A 13592-nucleotide genomic window follows, 5' to 3' on the forward strand; every position below is an offset into this window, starting at 1 on the left:
TTAACCCTCGTCTGATCAGTGATTATTTTTAAGGATTTCTCACACCGGGCAAGCCAAAGAAGTATTTCACAGCTGGATACGGAATAGCTCAGAAATGAAAAATCTGACCCTCCTAGTTCTGATGCCTTTAAGTCATGATGACTGTTTTACTTGTCACCACTCTTCCCACCTGTATAGATTTATAAGGAATACGGGTTTTTTTTTTTCAAGTGGTTAAATTAGAAACCAGTATCATGGAAACCTTCCCAATTATTTTTCAGGGATAATTATCTCAGTTAAGACACGTTCAGAACGGCAGCTATTAAGGTTAAAACAGATAAACATACAACTGGCCACCAAGATCCAACACCTTGAATTCAGCTGCTCTGAGAAGGTAAGAAGGTATCTGGGAAAACGCCCCGTTTGCATAGATCTTTCCCTCCTGCATGACGCTTCTTCCTGCCAGGCCTCTGCTCACGCGGTGCCCTTAGCCAGGAGCCTCCTTCCTCCCATCAGGCCTTTCTTGTCCTTTCAGATTCAGCTTAGGCATTGCCTCCTTTCCTGCAGCTTCTCCAGGATCCCCCTGCCCCCAGGTCTCTCCTCACTGCCCTCCCTGTTGGGCCCCAGCTGACTGATTCCACGGGGAGTATGACTTTCATTCAGCTCTGTGTCCCTGCACATGCCTGGGGCTCACTGCATGACTGCCACATCCCTGGTGAGGCTCAGAAGGTAAATTCAGTTGTTCGTCTGCTTTTGTAATAACAGGAACAAGAAATTGAAAGACTTAACAAGCTATTGAGACAGCATGGACTTCTTGGTGAGGTGAACTAGATGCATACCTGCTCCACCCTGAAGGGAAGACCTGCCTCACGGGCTTGTGACCGGGAAGACAGCCGCCCTCCTGGGGCCGTGTCGGGGAGAGGTTTGGTTTGACAGCTTTGCCTCACTGCCGCCAGCTTGGATTCTGGGGGACGACACAGTCTTTCAGAGGCTCTATTTCTTCCTTGGTGTGACTGAGAACATCCCATCCCATTCCCACCCCACAGTGTGTAACAAATGTATCATAAACTACATTTTTCTCATGTTGAACACTTTACTCTTGCTTGAAAATGAACAAGCTGGATAATTACTAGCTGTATATAAAATTTAATCTCATCGAATGTACAGTTTTCACATTTCACATGTATATTAAGGAATCAGCACATCCTTTCATATGAACACTCTGAAAGACAAAAAAGAAAAAAGAAAGCTACCTTAGCTACCAGCACATTCTAGAAAAGTTTTCTATTTCCAAGCTGTTCTAAACAGCTGATCACAATTTCCCCCAAGGAGCTTGTTCTCAAGTACCCAGCCCCCTCCTCTGCATCCTCCAGCCTTTAGCTGGCTCCACCTAGTTCTGCCACTTGACAACATTTTTCTCAATTACTGTACAATTAATGTATAAAATAAACTCTGCTTCCCTCGGGCCCTCCTACTATATTCTTTCCAGCTTCAACTGCTTGGAATCACTCTGTGGCATCCCATTACCGGCCCGCTAGCTGGAGAGCAGGCTAGCTCCAGTGCCTGGTACAGAAGTGGCAATTAGATCCAAGACTCCACTGCAATTAATATGACATTTGGGGGAAAGATCCCCTCGTGAGGCCTTGTACTCTACTTGCACGATTTTATACAATTTGCTATTACTGTACTCATTTCAACGGGACCTGAAAAGAGAGAAAACCTTAACTAAAAATAATATTTTAAAAATAACTCACATTAAAGCAGGGGGTGAATAAACTGAATAAACCCTCAATGCCTGCACTACTTCAAAGTCTGTTCTTTTTACCATCTTCCCAAAGGTGCAACTTGGTTTCCGCACATGACCTATGTGTTGAGAGTGCTGGAAATGGCCAAGACCAGACGGTGCCCCCTTCTAAAGTCAAACCAAGTAGAATGAAATTCCCCAAAGGGAGAAAAGAGAGCAGGGGAGTGAGTGGAGAGGGGAAGTGTGTTGATTTGGGGGCAACCTCAAGGGTTATATGCATAATAAAGTGGGATGTCTCCAAGGGACCCTGGGCCCCACACGTGCTCGATTCAACAGGTGTGGTGTAGTTTCCTTATTTAATGACTTACGTCAAACAAATGGGAAGAAGAAATTAAAGGGCAGCCTGGCATTGATGGTTGGCCGAGCTCTGAAGCCTGCCTCTGCAGGTGCAGACACATCCACAAAAGTAACCGCAGTGGAAATAAGAATTGTCCTTTCATTTCCTGAGTTGGTCTGCAATAAAAAATCAGAGTGATGCAAGCCCTGCCCTCCAGTGTGTTATCAGGATAATAAAGATGGGACAGCTTTCGTTCCCTTCCTCACCCGACCACCGTGGGTTCATGAATCTGGTAGGTACGTGGAGGGCTAATCAGCCATTAACAATCTGTATTCAGGCTGTCCTAACACATCAATGTCATTCACAACTCAATTTTGACAAGCATTTTAAAGATCAAATCTAAACAAGAATGCTAATATGAATAAAACCATTGTGTTTAGTGGAGTCTTTTTTTCTCTAAGTAAAAGACAGTGACTGCTAAATTGTTTTAAGAATCCAGATTGTTTAAAATTTATCTTTTTTTTACAAAACAATAAATTTCACCTATCACAGTTGAGCTTCGTCTGGACTTGTGTCTTAACCTATACCTTTAAAATCAGGCCTACCTCAGGAAACGAGGATGAAATTAGATTTGCAGTTACATTGACTACTTTAGCTTGTGGGTTCAATAAGGATCCATATTTAGTCCACTTCACTTCTATAGCCAAAGCCACTGGGAGCTGGCAAGAATCCTGCAAAATGAAATGCCATTAATCAATTTGAATATTATACAACCTCAAGTCAAACAATCTGCAGTTCAGAGTTTTAATTATGAAATCTTTCACGTAATACAAAATGTTCTGAACAAGAGAATGAATAGGCTAGAAGTTCAGATAAAAACAGCTTAGAAAAAGCACATATTTTAAAGTATTCAATGCTCCAAAAATATTTTAACACTTAAAGCATAATTTTTCCATCCTTTCCTATCTCTAAAGAGGCCAGCATTATCTGGGAGTTGTGGTAACCCCAATACCCAACTGTGGAACCCCCAGGGCCTTAACAACTCTGACTGCACCTGCCTGTTTACATCTACCTCAAGAGATATTGATGTTTTAGGAGAGAAGCTGGCACAGGGGGAGCGGGAGAATGGCATCATTAATAGACAGAAATTAAACCTGACTGCATATCATGTTAAGCACTTAGGGGAAATTTAAGAGCTTTCTTTTCACTTATTTGATTTCATCAGCTGGCGATTAAAATGTTACATCGGGGTATACAGGCAGTGTCTTAAGTTCTCAAAGACGTTAATTCTCCCTCTGAACTGAAAACACTAGCGCCACAATGGAGCTGCCCAAGTTCAGGCTGGACACTGGGAGCCGGGCCTGAGGCCTCTGCCCTAGGACTCCTGTTTGCTCCAGCCCCAAGGGGAAAATGGGCGAGGGGGCCTTCCAGACCTCTTTCCTGCCTTTTATAGTCTCTTCAGTTGGCAAATGTGATAATATTGAAGCTGCCCAATGGGGAGATGGAATTCCACTGGAGTATTCTACTTTTGTATATGTATGAAATTTTTCCACAATAAAAAGTGTTTAAAAATACATCTCGGACTTCTTAGGTGGCGCAGTGGTTAAGAATCCGCCTGCCAATGCAGGGGACATGGGTTTGATCCCTGCTCCAGGAAGATTCCACATGCCTCGGAGCAACTAAGCCCGAGTGCCACAACTATTCAGCCCCTGTGCCACAACTACTGAAGCCCATGTGCCTAGAGCCCGTGCTCCGCCACAAGGGAAGCCACAGCAATGAGGAACCCGTGCACCACAATGAAGAGTAGCCCCCACTCGCTGCAACTAGAGAAAGCCGGTGTGCAGCAACAAAGACCCAACACAGCCAATAAATAAATTAAATTGAAAAAAAATACATCTCTTTAGGGCATGAAAAGCTAGCAGGCCTGCTAAATTTGGTGCCTGCCAAAAAGGCATGAGTGGAATTGGAATTCCTTGACTTAGAACTGCCTTTTAAGAAATTTACAGGCTGACAAATCTTAGAGAATAGCCTGTTATTAGGAGAAGACGCAACACGCAGCTGGTATCAACTGAGCTTAGCAGATGCTCTCGTGCTGACTCTGCCTAGAAGTCTGGTGTGACACCTGTTCCAGGCCCTCTGAGCTCCGCAACCAGCACAGACCCCGGTAGTGCTAGTGTCCACACTGCTGCCTCTCTCCCCTCAACCTCTGTCTTCCCTTCTGAGGGAGAAGTAATAACTGGATGTCTTAACCCATCTCCAAGAAGCCAGAAGCAGTCTGCCTGGTTCACTGAGGCAGCAGAGCTGAGTCAAGACTTAGCTGAACAGCACGGACTGAGTAATCACGGGTCTCTGCTGCGGACTCGGTGGGGAGGGCGCGATCGGAGCTAGTGAACTAGTCCTCATCCCCATTATCCCCATGCTATAAATATGCTAAGCAGATAATGAGAGGCCCGAAGAAACTGTGACAAGAAAAAGCTGGGCAATTAAAGGATAAGATGGAGAGCACGCCTCCAGTGACGGGGGCCGGCCCACACTCTGACTGCTGAGACAAAAGAAAAAGGTGGGCGGAAGAACCACACGAGATCCAGAACCTATCTGTAGAATGTCAACTTCCACTCAACTCTTCTGGGAACTTCAGAATTGAAAGCTCTCACATGTGGACTGCTTTTATAGACCAGGGAACAACGGATGGGACAGCTATGAGGATGGGAGGAAGTCTTGCTGAAACAGTCCTGACACTTACCTATCATATCACGACACCTAGAGAAGGCTTCGCATAACAACAAGGAATAGGATGGTGACTGGTAGTGGTTACCATTTATAGAGTGACCAGCAGGCACCATGAATGTTACCTCATTTAACTCTCAACAAGCCCATGAGGTCAGTAATATAGCTATCAGATGACAAAAAAAAAGGCTCAAACCTGTAAAATCACTGGCCAAAGGCAACAGTGCTAACTAGGGGCAAAATCAGTGTTCAAGATCCAAGCTCATCTGACAACAAAGACCAAGCTCTGACCCAGAGCCACCCCCCTCCACCTCCCACTGCCTCTACCTCCCCACAGTGAGAGGGGCAGGTGCACAGTGGAGAGACCACTAGCATGTGGCCTTCCACTTCTTCCCCTTTACCTTCATGTGGGACGTCTGGGTGATGAAGTAGATGGGCACCCAGTCCAGTACATCCTGGGCCTGGGAATTTCCAAAAGGGGCCACATAATCTGGGAAGCCCTGGCCCTTCAGCAGGCTCTCCATCTTTTGCGCTACCGCCCGACACGTGATAGCTTTGGTCAGTCTTTTGGGAAAAAAACAAGGTCAACCGAATGAGCTAACTGTTCATATCTACAGTTTTCTGTTTTTTTAAATAAGTGTCAGGGCCATATTTTATTTTGACATTTCTCTGGTACACAAAAAGTACTAAAAATGAGAGACGAGGGCATCTGTCTCAAGGTTTTAGCCATCTTTATGTTACATCTGCTAAATACTTTAATACAGTATTAGTACCTGTGACATCTCTGATTATAGAATTTCGTACCTGCAGTTTTTACAGGCCTCAACAACACACATATTCTCTCTAGCTTTTTCTCTCACTCTCCAAAAAGGAGATTATTTGAAGTTAAAGTGTCTCACTTTGTGAAAGCTTGGTTGGCCAGCGAGATGAATCCAAAATAATGTTTCCCAAACTGTATTCCCTGGAGAGCCTCTGTACAAGAAGGGTTCCATGGCCCAAAATTGAGGAAATATTGCATACCCATGTGCCCCCTGAAGTAAGTATACTGGCTACTAAAGACTCTGAGAAGTGCTTACTTAGTGACAAATCATGGTTTTAACTTTAATTTGGTGCTTCCCAAACATACTAGACCACAGACTTACCCCTGCTGACATCTTATGGAAATGTATCCCACAGAACCCTCTTTGAGAAATGCTAGTCTAGAGCAATCAGAATAATGGAAACGGTGAATACTGCTCTAACCAAAATAATGAAGTAGACCCCTGGGGAGATATAAGGATGGGAAGTGAGTGGATGGTGGCGGGGTAGGGGATCAAAGGAGAAAGAGCCAATCCTCACCTTCCACATGGGAACTCAATAAACAATAAAAGTCATAATAAAATAGATAAACAACAAGAACCTACTGTACAGCAAAGGGAACTATATTCAACATGCTGTAATAATCTATAACAGAAAAGAATCTGAAAAGAATACAACTGAATCACTTTGCTGTACACCTGAAATTATAAATTAACTATACTTGAATAAAAAAATAAAAAGTCATAAAACCAAAAAAATCAAGAAGTAGCGCTACATGTGGAGATTTGGGGGTAAGTTTCAAAAAAAATCAGCTATAAGAGTTGACAGTGATTGCCTCTGGGATGGGGGAAATGAAGGTGGGAACTGTTGTCTTTAGAACAAGCCATGCAGAGCTGTTTGACATTTGACATTATGTTTGATAATAAAAAGATAAAAACAGATCACATTCAGGCTTCCTCTCATTGGGTTTGTTGTGCTGAGTATATTAAAATTCGTAAATATAAGGACTTGCAGAGAAAATATTTTTGCTGTGAACTCAAGTGCTACACCACCTTAGAAACAAAACATACAAAGCCTTGAGATTTTTACTCTGCCATATCTGATAAACGAAAGGGTTGTAGCAGTTTTCCTTTGAATCCTGACAAATGGTTTACGGTTATGAGAATTAAAATTAGGAAACCAAAACCACATCATTGTGAGTTACTGCTACTGCTGCTGCTAGCCACTAATATTTATGCTAATGAGCTTGTCCGCCGATGCAGAGGTCTGGTTAAAACGGGAAGGGTAAGAATGCTTTGTTTTCTGATCAACACAAATAGGCTCCAACAGAAGCAAGTTACTCTCTTACCTGAGTTTACAGCCAGACTGCATGTTGTAACCAAATAATACTGGGGTCCGGACCCCCTCTATTGCTAAGCAGTCTTGCTCAGTTGTGCTACGAAGAAGAGTAAGTTGTCCATATCTATTCGTGGTCTGAACAATCCCAGACATTCACAGAAGGTTAAGGGAGTTGCCCAGTACTCAAGCAGCTGATTCTTAGGAGATGGTGTCACATGAGTCACATGAGAGAGATCCAAATATCCCTTCTCTAAGTCTTGGGAATTTTGATAGTTATTTTCCAGGAGATGGCAAAAAACAGTTATAACTATTTTCCTTGATTAGGAGATCCTCAAGAGAAAAATTCTCAGGAACCGGCCCTTCAAAATTAATTCCAAATTCTCAAAATCACTCAATTTGTTTAAGAGTCTCTGTTTAAGTGTAAAATACCTCTAAATGTCTGTCAACTTTTCTGTCTTAAGATTTTCATTGTAAGGCACTGACAGTCTCCTGGCCATACTGTTCTACCCTGTCAGGCTGCACACAGCCCTACTTGCTGTGCAGGCAGAGCCACCCAGAGGAGGCTCTGGCCAAGACTGGCCTCTCCAGCCCTCAGGACTCTCAGCAATAAGGAGAAGTGCGGCCCACACACGTCGACAGGGAAATCAAGCTTCTCTACGGAGCCAAAAAGGATATCCCTTCTGAGGCTGAAATCCGGCAGCTAACGGGAGTCCCACGACATAACCAGGGTTTCCACTGAGAGGAACTGGCTTTCTATTTTGCTGAAAGACAATGCAGAAATGCCTCAAGTAATTCTCATTTTAATAAGGGAATGGCAGAGGAAAAATGAAATGGTTTTCATAATTAAATCTGGGATTACCAACCAATAAAAGAATTTCTCCCCCTACTCAGAACTATAAATATATCTGCTGAGTGTAGGAGTACATTATGCTGTAAAAGAACAAGCTCACATGGAAAAGAATCTTATTCCCAAATGGAAAAGATACAAGGACTCTGGTATGATTTCATTACAAGCTCCACAGGGTACATGCAAGCCCTTTGTTCCATACAAATGGTTAGATGTGGTAATACTTCTAATTTGAGATTTTTTTTTTCACTAATTCATGATTTCTTTATACTTGGCAATTACATACTTATACAAAATTGATCAAACTTACCTGAATAAAATAAATTTCAAACTTTTGCTGGAGTGGAACCACTGCACTGCTAACTGCTCCCAGAAGAAGAAAGAGATCAGCTTTTATTATCTCACCTGCATCTGTATACATGAGGCTGTACTTCACCTAAAAACAAAATGATACTTCAAATACACCTGTTCCAAATACATTTCTGTAGCTATATTAATAACTCAAATTAATATATAGTGGGAAGTTGTTGTATAACAAAGGGAGTCCAACTCGAGGATGGAAGATGCCTTAGAGGACTGGGACGGGGAGGGTGGGGGGGACTCGAGGGAGGGTGGGGGGGGAGTTGAAGGAGGGAGGGAATATGGGGATATGTGTATAAAAACAGATGATTGGGCTTTCCTAGGTGGCGCAGTGGTTAAGAATCCACCTGACAATGCAGAGGTCACGGGTTTGATCCCAGCTCCAGGAAGATCCCACATGCCACGGAGCAACTAAGCCCGTGTGCCAAAAAAATAAAATTAAAAAAATAATAATAATAAAAAATAAATAAATAAATAAAAACAGATGATTGAACTTGGTGTACCCCCAAAAAAAATAATTTAAAAAAAATATATACATATAGGGTACTTCCCTGGTGGCACAGTGGTTAAGAATCCGCCTGCCATGTAGAGACCATGTAGAGAACGGACTTGAGGACACAGGGTGAGGGGCGAAGGGGAAGCTGGGACTAAGTGAGAGAGTAGCATTGACATATATACACTACCAAATGTAAAATAGATAGCTAGTGGGAAGCTGCTGCATAACACAGGGAGATCAACTCGATGATTGGTGATGACCTAGAGGGGTGTATTAGGGAGGGTGGGAAGACGTCATGGGAGGGAGGGGATATGGGGACATATGTATAAATACAGCTGATTCACTTTGTTGTACAGCAGAAACTGGCAGAACAGTGTAAAGCAATTACACTCCAATAAACAGCTTAAAAAAAAAAAAAAAGAATCCGCCTGCCAATGCAGGGGACACGGATTTGAGACCTGCTCCGGGAAGATTCCACATGTCACAGTGCAACTAAGCCCGTGAGCCACAACTACCAAGCCTGTGCTCTAGAGCCCGCGAACCACAACTACTGAGCCCACATGCCGCAACTATTGAAGCCCACACGCCTAAAGTCCGTGCTCTACAACAAGAGAAGCCACCTCAATGAGAAGCCCATGCACCACAACAAAGAGTAGCCCCCCTCACCGCAACTAGAGAAAGCCCATGTGCAGCAACAAAGACCCAACACAGCCAATGAATAAATAAAATAAAGTAATAAATTAAATATATCTGTATCTATATATATCTATATCTATATATCTAGGAGGCAAATCCCTTCCCACTTCTCTACGTGTTAAAGCTTTTCTCTCCTGTCCAATCGGATTATGGGAGGTGTGACCTCAGCATCAGCCCCAGCTGACAGACAGGAGCATCTGAGTCTTTCTGTGCCCAATTACATAAGTTCCAAATCAGCTGGTCTGAGCAGAATGTCATCAGCCTATCTGTGCAGATAAATGTGTTAAAACAACAGTAGCAGGACTTCCCTGGTTGTCCAGTGGTTAAGACTCTGTGCTCCCAATGCAGGGGGCTGGGGTTTTATCCCTGGTCAGGGAACTAGATCCTGAATGCTGCAACTAAGACCCTATGCAGCCAAATAAATAATAAATAAATATTAAAAACACACACACACAATAGCAGCAACAACAAATTTTGATGTCTCATAAGTTACTAGGTTTGTGGAGAAACATCACATGATTATTTCAGAGACAAAGAAACCTCTGATGAGATAGGATAAAGGCAAGTAGGAAGCCAAGACAAGAAAAGCAACACCATCAGATGGGCCAGAGCCCCCTTTGGAGAGCATCCAGTTACCCCTCAGGACCACGTGGCTTGAGTCGACCACAAACAGAGAGAACTTTCAAAGCCAAATTGGGTGCCTACCTCAAGAACGACGTTAGTGCAGATTTTACCATGCCCATGCCTAGGAACCCGCAGCCTTGATACATCAGTGTCTTCCAGTCGGGTTAGCGTTTTATTTAGAGACCGAATGACGATGGACTGAACAGTGATAGGGACCTGAAAAGTAAAGTCCTGGATTACTAAAGACACACCACAAGAGAGGTGAATGGGCTAAAATAACAAAAAACTTGAAACACACCTCCACAGATATACTGCCAGTAGGGAAAAGCATGTGTACTAGAATTACACACTTGCAAAAACACGGTATTTATATTGTAAATATATGCATACATTCACACATAAAATATTTGAGAAGGATATAACCAAAATGTTAAGTGATTACCTCTGAAAACATGTTCACACAAAAATGTGTACACAAATGTTCACAGCAGCATTCACAATAGCCCAAAACTGAAAACAACCCAGTTGTCATTCATCAACTGATGAATGGATAAATAAAATGTGGTCTATCCATACAAAAGAATATCATCCCTAAAAAGAATCATCTGGGGACTTCCCTGGTGGTGCAGTGGTTAAGAATCCACCTGCCAATGCAGAGAACACGGGTTCAATCCCTGGTCCAGGAAGACCCCACATGCCCAGGAGCAACTAAGCCCATGCGCCACAACTACTGAGCCTGCGCTCTAGAGCCCCTGAGTCACAACTACTGAGCTCCCATGCCACAACTACTGAAGCCTGCGCACCTAGAGCCCGTGCTCCATAACAAGAGAAGCCACTGCAATGAGAAGACCGTGCACTGCAACAAAGAGTAGCTCCCACTCGCCACAACTAGAGAAAGCCTGCACACAGCAACAACAACCCAATGCAGCCAATAAAAATAAATAAAACTTAAAAAAAATCACCCATAAAAAGGAATGTAGCACTAACACGTGCTGCAACATAGATGAATCCTGAAAACATTGTGCCAAATGAAAGAAGCCAGACGCAAAGGACCACATACTATATGATCCCATCTATATCAAATGTCCAGAATAGGCAAATCCATAGAGACAGAAAGTATATTAGCTGTTGCCAAGGGCTGGGGGAGAAGGTTGTGGTAGAATGAAGGGTGAACACTAACAAGAACAGGGTTTCTTTTTGGGGTGGTGAGAATGTTCTGTAATTAGATAATGGTGATGATTGCATAACCTTGTGAATATACCAAGAACCACTGAATTGTACAGTTTAAAATGGTAAGTTTTATAGTATGTGAATTATATCCCAAACACACACACACAATACCCATCGCACCATCAACTGCATACATACACTCTCACCTCCAAACCACAGCTCCTACTGATAAATGCACTTGCTCTATACATGCATGTGCACATTCTTCACACAGTCCGAGGGTCCATCCTCCAGAACCCCCACAACCTCTCTGAATATATGCTTGACCCAGTTTATACACAACTTCTACACACACCCTTACACACACACTGGGTGGTGGGATTATGGGTAAGAAAAGGAAACAAATTTTTAAAGCAGAATCAGGAAGCCCTTGTTAGACCAATGCTATTAAAGGACATTTGTCACTTACGGCCATCACCAGCAGAGTGACAAACCACCAGGCAACCCTTTAAGTGGCTTGAACCTCTAGATATTTTGGCCTCTTTGTACCATGAGACAAGTCTGACGTTTGCTCTAAATGCCTGCTCTTAGAAACCACTGTTTAGGAAGGAACCTAACTTGTTATCTTGTGGTTCATATTGCTTTGAACTTCGCCCTCAACCATATACTATGTTGTCTGTAATTCAAAATTAAGTATGTAAGCTGTCATTTTATAGATAAACAAGGAGCTCTTGTGTGTCTGCTCCCATGACCAAGAAGACCCACAAATGTCCTTGTAAGTCAAACCTCTAATATAAGAACATGACATGGTTCGGAAGCAAAGATGAGCTGTCATGTGACCCGGTCGCAGGTGGGAAATACCAGTCACCACAATGTCCTCCGCATGACAAGTTGCATCACTGGGTTTAAGAGTTACACAGGTTAATCCTTTGTCCGTTGTTTCATAGGCAATTATTTTTTCCCATTCTGAGGGTTGCCTTTTAGTCTTGTTTATGGTTTCTTTTGCTGTGCAAAAGCTTTTAAGTTTCATGAGGTCCCATTCGTTTATTCTTGATTTTATTTCCATGATTCTAGGAGGTGGGTCAAAAAGGATGTTGCTTTGATGTATGTCAAAGAGTGTTCTGCCTGTGTAACTCTTAAACCCAGTGATGCAACTTGTCATGCGGAGGACATTGTGGTGACTGGTATTTCCCACCTGCGACCGGGTCACATGACAGCTCATCTTTGCTTCCGAACCATGTCATGTTCTTATATTAGAGGTTTGACTTACAAGGACATTTGTGGGTCTTCTTGGTCATGGGAGCAGACACACAAGAGCTCCTTGTTTATCTATAAAATGACAGCTTACATACTTAATTTTGAATTACAGACAACATAGTATATGGTTGAGGGCGAAGTTCAAAGCAATATGAACCACAAGATAACAAGTTAGGTTCTCCAAAATATACAAGCAGCTCATGCAGCTTCATACCAAAAAAGCAAATAACCCAATCCACAAATGGGCAGAAGACCTAAAGAGACATTTCTCCAAAGAAGACATACAGATGGCCAACAAACACATGAAAAGATGCTCAGCATCACTCATCATCAGAGAAATGCAAGTCAAAGCCACAATGAGGTATCACCTCACACCAATCAGAATGGCCATCATCACAAAGTCTGGAAACAGCAAATGTTGGAGAGGGTGTGGAGAAAAGGGAACTCTCCTGCACTGTTGGTGGGAATGTAAGTTGGTACAGCCACTATGGAAAACAATTTGTTGGTTCCTTAAAAAACTACAAATAGAACTACCATATGATCCAGTAATTCCACTCCTGGGCATATACCCAAAGAAAACCATAATCCCAAAAGAAACTTGTACCATAATGTTTATTGCAGCACTCTTTACAATAGCCAGGACATGGAAGCAACCTAAATGCCCATCAACAAATGAATGGATACAGAAGACGTGGCATATATATACAATGGAATATTACTCAGCTATAAAAAGGGATGAGATGGAGCTATATGTAATGAGGTGGATAGAACTACAATCTGTCATACAGAGTGAAGTAAGTCAGAAAGAGAAGGACAAATATTGTATGCTAACTCACATATACGGAATCTAAAAATGGTACTGATGAACTCAGTGACAAGAACAAGGACGCAGATACAGAGAACGGACTGGAGAACTCGAGGTATGGGAGGGGGCGGGGGGTGAAGGGGAAACTGAGACGAAGCGAGAGAGTAGCACAGACATATATATACTACCAACTGTAAAATAGTCAGTGGGAAGTTGTTGTATAACAAAGGGAGTCCAACTTGAGGATGGAAGATGCCTTAGAGGACTGGGGCAGGGAGGGTGGGGGGGACTCGAGGGGGGGGCGTCAAGGAAGGGAGGGAATATGGGGATATGTGTATAAAAACAGTTGATTGAACCTGGTGTACCCCCCCAAAAAAATAATAATAAACTTGATATGGGTTAAAAAAAAAAAAA

The 13592-nt window shown here is 42.8% G+C and overlaps 2 protein-coding genes across 3 annotated transcripts in view; one reads left to right on the plus strand and one right to left on the minus strand.

Annotated features, from left to right (window-relative positions):
* HVCN1 (hydrogen voltage gated channel 1) overlaps positions 1-1122 on the plus strand; it is a 30343-nt gene extending 29221 nt beyond the window's left edge. For both annotated transcript variants that reach the window (XM_057746814.1, XM_057746813.1), the window contains exons 7-8: positions 261-373; positions 745-1122. In XM_057746814.1, coding sequence (XP_057602797.1) covers positions 261-373; positions 745-810 — 179 coding nt within the window. In that variant the 3' untranslated portion in view covers positions 811-1122. The remainder of the gene's footprint in view (positions 1-260; positions 374-744) is intronic.
* A 639-nt stretch (positions 1123-1761) lies between these two features.
* Positions 1762-13592, minus strand: part of TCTN1 (tectonic family member 1) — a 29217-nt gene continuing 17386 nt past the window's right edge. The window contains exons 8-14 of the mRNA XM_057746812.1: positions 10028-10162; positions 8081-8206; positions 7599-7684; positions 6934-7074; positions 5189-5351; positions 2666-2791; positions 1762-2236 (exon numbers count right to left, since the gene is read on the minus strand). Of these exons, the coding sequence (XP_057602795.1) occupies positions 2093-2236; positions 2666-2791; positions 5189-5351; positions 6934-7074; positions 7599-7684; positions 8081-8206; positions 10028-10162 (921 nt within the window). The 3' untranslated portion in view covers positions 1762-2092. The remainder of the gene's footprint in view (positions 2237-2665; positions 2792-5188; positions 5352-6933; positions 7075-7598; positions 7685-8080; positions 8207-10027; positions 10163-13592) is intronic.

Source organism: Hippopotamus amphibius, chromosome 8 (genome assembly GCF_030028045.1).
Source record: "Hippopotamus amphibius kiboko isolate mHipAmp2 chromosome 8, mHipAmp2.hap2, whole genome shotgun sequence".
Lineage (NCBI taxonomy): Eukaryota > Metazoa > Chordata > Mammalia > Artiodactyla > Hippopotamidae > Hippopotamus > Hippopotamus amphibius.